General features: G+C 38.9%; 1 protein-coding gene across 1 annotated transcript; it reads left to right on the top strand.

Annotated features, from left to right (window-relative positions):
- Window positions 1-3,937: 3,937 nt before the first annotated feature.
- Window positions 3,938-4,903, top strand: LOC114404971. Its single transcript, XM_028367679.1, has 3 exons — window positions 3,938-4,319; window positions 4,404-4,473; window positions 4,651-4,903. Exons 1-3 carry the CDS (start codon window positions 3,938-3,940, stop codon window positions 4,901-4,903), a joined length of 705 nt encoding a protein of 234 aa, XP_028223480.1.
- Window positions 4,904-5,377: the final 474 nt, after the last annotated feature.

Here is a 5,377-nt window from a genome sequence, read left to right as displayed (position 1 = left end):
CCTTGGCCAATTCAATTGCAATTCATTAAGGAATCATTTGAGTGCTCAGATTGTAAAATCTATCTCTTTCAGGAGAGATTCATTCTTCTTCTCTTTCTAATTCTCTAAGGGATTAAGAGACCGAGGGTCTCTTGTTGTAAAAGAATTCTAAACACAAAGGAAGGATTGTCCTTGTGTGTTTAGAACTTATAAAAGGATTTTACAGGATAGTGGAACTCTCAAGCGGGTTGCTTGGGGACTGGACGTAGGCACAAGGGTGTGGCCGAACCAGTATAAATCCGAGTTTGTACTTTCTCTTCCCTTAAACTCTTTTAGTTATTATTGTTTTATATTTATATTCAGATTGTTTATTTGAATCAATATTTAAGAAGTTCATTATTAAGGGAATTTGTAACTTGAATAGAAAGTGAAATAGAATTTTAATTGGGGAAATAGTTTGTAATATCTTAATTCAACCCCCCCCCCCTTCTTAAGATATCTGAGGCCACTTGTCTAACAATAGGGAGTGGAGGTCGATTTGTCGTCATGTTGGTTCTCTGACTCGCTTGATAACGGTGAAGCCTCATATAGAGTTTTCCTCTTTTGGCGATGCATTTTCGCTGATATTCCCTATCATCACAATGTATTATCTAAGAGGATGATATCTCTAGAGACCGGTAAGGTTACATGAAAGTACCCTTGGGAGTTATCACTAGAAGTGGACTTTTGGATCCTTTCCATTAGGTTCCTGAATTAGGGGACACATAGCAAACTCACTCTGGCTTGTTCCTTGATTACATCATGCATCCCTTCATGGCATCGTAATGGACATATCATTCTTGTATTTATCATTTATCATATTCATGCATTGCATTTGCATAAGTCATTGCATTGTCATACATCCTCATTTAGCATGCTTTTGTTCTACCAACTGCATACATTATATTTTCATCGTTCGCATGTTATGTTCACTCATGCATGATCCTTGCATTTTCCTCAACAAAAAAACACAAAAACAAAAAAAAAAGTCACAATGAAGAATGAAAGTTTACACCACATTTTTAGTTACATGTGTTGGGTACCATGATGATAGTTATAAACAAACCATGTTAGGATTATACACTCATTTCTCTTAAAAAAAATTATTGAAAATCATATGAACATGGTACCTAATGCATAGTTAACTAGGAAAGGATGGTCCTTCGAGCACCTCATGTCAATCTCAAAATTACATTTGTCATGCATAGCATAAGTATGCCCTAATCATTCATCTCTATGATATATTTTCGAAATATTGACAATCAAAATTTCTATTCCAGGGATTATGGGGTCGAACCAAGCACGTGCTTTTAAGAAAAGTTTTTCATCAAGTCAAGGTCAAATGTGCAAGTAACCAGCTAGCAAAAGTTGGGGCAAAAGATGGATCGAGTTTTATTTCTAGTTACACTTTGACCCTGACAAGATATAATGAACAATGTTGATTCGACCCTATGTTCTACTAAATATCCTGTGTAAAATTTGCAATACTTCCACAATGCATCATTCACATACATCCATGCTTATTTTTCTTTTCACATTGGTTGCATTGCTCATTGCATTCTGTCCTTGAAATCAGAACTATAATCATTGTAATCAAAAGGAAAGAACGCGCTTTACGGTGCCCTTACTGAACGCGCGCCAAAGCTAGAGTGATGAGTGAAATAGAGGAGGTGCAAGAACAGATGAAGGCCGACATGGAGGCCATGAAAGAGCAAAAGACCACAATGATGGAAGCCATGATGAGTATGAGAAAAATGATGGAGGTCAACACGGCTACATGCGTTGCCGTAAGTACCGCCACTGAAGTGGACCCGACTCACCCATCTGGCCTCAATCAAGTAAATCATCCAACCTCGGATATGGTAGGTCAGGGAGGCAAAGCATTGGGAAGTGTAGGCGGCCCTCATTTTGTGCAGGTTTAGAACAAGCATTCCTTCCCACCATGTGGATTGCCTCCCAACTATACACCACCCAATGTTGTACACACTCCCGGTGAGAATGTCGACAACTCCACACTTATACCCATTGAGAGCCAACAATGTAACACCCTGAGATATTATAAGTTATAAATTGATGTTTGATTGTGTTTAGCTTGTTGTTTGAATATATATTTCACTTGAATGATTTGAAATATGAATTCAATTAGTCATGTGTGAATTTCTTGATGTGGATGTTGATTTATATGGAGTTTTGTTGAGCGAAGTTGAAATTATGAGATTTTAGATTTTGTGAATAATGAATGTTGTGTAAACTCATGATGTTTGCTTATGTTTTCTTGCCAATTGTGATTATTTGGATTTAACATTGGTTCTTTTTATAATGAACTCACCCTTGCAATTTTGTATCGTGTGGTTGATACCTGTGATGATCGTGAACCTTGTTCGTGGGAGCAGAATGACATCAGTAGGGTGCAAGGATGAGATTCTGTTGAGGAGCCGCCAAGCTGACGTGATGACATTGGGATTATTTTGGGAGAGAGTTGTGTTTTTTAATCAACTCCTCCATAGTTGGTTCATGATTTCTTTTGTTGGATTAAGGATGTAAATCACATATTTAATTATATGTTCGAACTGATTTAATCTTCATTATGTGTATAATGTGTACTGAACTACTATATTAATATTCATGTATTTAGTTAAACATTGGTGCGTGTTTGGGGACATGTATATATATATATATATATATATATATATATATATATGTGAAATTGAAATTTACTACGATTTTCATAAGCAAGTTTATGGAGTTTTCATAAAAGAAGAAAATTTTCCAGTTATTAGAGTGGTGATATCGTAGCGACGAGGCGGGTCGATACATTAGTGGTATCAGAGCAGGTCGAACCTTTTCGCCAGTGAATTGTGACTCTGCTATGTTTTTTTGTTCGTTTTCTAGTTGCCTTGTTGAATGGTTGATGTCTGTTGTTTGCAATTGGATCTTATTCGGTTGTTGTCTTTCCATGTGTTGTAGAAATTTGATTGTTGTAGTCATATTGGATTTGTTTTTCTAATGTCTGCTATTCCATGAGTTTCAATGTCGAGTCATGGGTTATCAGACTGGCCATCTGTATAATTTGTGAAGGGCAATGGGATGATATGGCAAGCGATCAGAAAATACAAATGATGGAAAGTGGGTGTTAATGTATTGAGGCATCAATTCTCAAAAGTAACCAAGTAGGAACTTGTGATGGTTGTGATTTTGTGTGGTTCTTTGTTTGTGTGTATTCCTTCCAAGTCTAACTCCCTAGTGTGTATAGGGAGTGATGGCTGGACGGAATGATCGTGCGATAATTGATGCCCTTCAAGCCTTAACTCAGGCTATAGGGAATCCAAATAGGGGAGAAGCTGGTGGAGCTGGTGAGTACCAAGGGTTGGACTGCTTCCAACGAAACAACCCTCCTTCATTCAATGGAGGATACAACCCTGATGGTGCTTAGAACTGGATAATGGAAATTGAGAAAATTTTCCGAGTTATGGCATGTCCGGAGGGGCAAAAGGTTGCTTTTGGTACACATACTCTAGTGGAAGAAGCTAAGTATTGGCGGGAGAATACTCGCCAATGCCTAGAGGCTGAAGGTCAAGATGTGACCTGGGATGTCTTCAAGAGGGTATTTTTGGAGAATTACTTTCTCGAGGATGTTATGAACAAGAAAGAGATGGAGTTCATGGAGCTCAAGTAGGAAAACATGATTGTGGCTGAATATGCAGCCAAGTTTGAGGAGCTGGTGAGATACTTTCCCCATTATCAAGGGAGAGATGGTGAAAGTTTCAAGTGTGTGAAGTTTCTGAATGGCTTGCGACCTGAAGTGAAGCAAGCTGTGAGTTACCAGGGTGTTCGTCAGTTTCCACTCTTGGTTAACATGTGTCGGATTTGGGATGAAGACTCTTGAGACAGGGCGAGCTATTATAAGAGAATAGGTCCAATGAAGAACAAAAAGAATGGACCTCAACATCGGGGAAAGTCGTACTTGAACCCTCCTAAGCAATATGGTAACCGCCCCAACAATCAGAAGACTATTACCATGGGATTTGCGGGTGGTAGTGGTATCAAACCCAATACTTTCCCCACTCACATCATTTGTTACAAATGTAGGAAGCCAGGGCACATCTCCTTAAATTGTCCAGATAAAGATATGATCTGTTTTAATTGTGGACAAAAGGGACACACTCAAAGAGATTGTTCACAACTCAAGAAAGAGCAAAATGGTGGAGGCCCGAATGGTCAAACTGGACATCCAAAGGCCACGGGAAGAGTCTTTTCCCTTAATGGTGCTGAAGCTTTGAAATCCAAAGATCTAATCCAAGGTAGATGTTTCATAAATGGGATTTCGTTGCTTGTGTTGTTTGATTCTGATGCCACCCATTCCTTTATATCCTGTTTATGTGTAGAGAAACTTAAGCTTTCTGTGTCTTCTTTACATAAAGATCTAGTGGTAGAAACCCCTACTAGTGGTTTTGTGTTAACTTCTTATGTGTGTTTGTATTGTCCTGTGGAGATTTCTGGTAAAACATTCTTGATTGATTTGATTTGTTTGCCCTTGAGCCAAATTGATGTTATTCTTGGCATGGACTGGTTATCTTCCAACCATGTCTTGTTAAACTATTTTGATAAAAGTGTGGTGTTTGATGATTCTAGAGGGAGTAAGGATATGATGTTTACCTCTGTCAACCAAGTTGTGACATCTTTAAAAGAAGATGCTCAAGTGTACATGATCTTGTCTAACCTAGCGATAGAGACAAAGGCTTCCATGGGTGACCTCCTTGTTGTTAGAGAGTTTCCTGAAGTATTTCCTAAGGATATATCTGGTCTGCCACCCGAGAGAGAGAGAGATAGAGTTTTCCATAGATCTGGTACCTGGTGCTGGACCCATATCCATAGCCCCTTATAGGATGTCTCCTATAGAGTTGTTGGATAAGCAGTTTGTGAGACCCAGTGTGTCTCCATAGGGAGCACCAGTGTTGTTAGTGAAGAAGAAAGATGGGACCATGAGGTTGTGTGTAGACTACCGCAAGTTGAATAAGGTGACGGTTAAGAATAAGTACCCTTTGCCTAGAATAGATGACCTTATGGACCAACTGGTAGGATCTTGTGTGTTCAATAAGATAGACCTTAGGTCAGGTTATCATCAGATTCGAGTGAAGTCTGAGGACATACCTAAGACTGCTTTTAGGACCCGTTATGGTCACTATGAGTATCTAGTCATGCCCTTTGGTATGACTAATGCTCCAGGTGTGTTTATGGACTACATGAATAGAGTCTTTCACCCTTACCTTGATAGTTTTGTGGTGGTATTCATAGATGATATTTTGGTATAGTCCAAGACTAGAGAGGAACATGAAGAACATTTGAGGATTGTGTTGCA

The sequence above is a fragment of the Glycine soja genome, chromosome 3 (genome assembly GCF_004193775.1).
Source record: "Glycine soja cultivar W05 chromosome 3, ASM419377v2, whole genome shotgun sequence".
Classification (NCBI taxonomy): Eukaryota; Viridiplantae; Streptophyta; class Magnoliopsida; order Fabales; family Fabaceae; genus Glycine; species Glycine soja.
The sequence above is the reverse complement of the archived record's forward strand: the minus strand, read 5'-3'. Positions and strand labels throughout refer to the sequence as shown.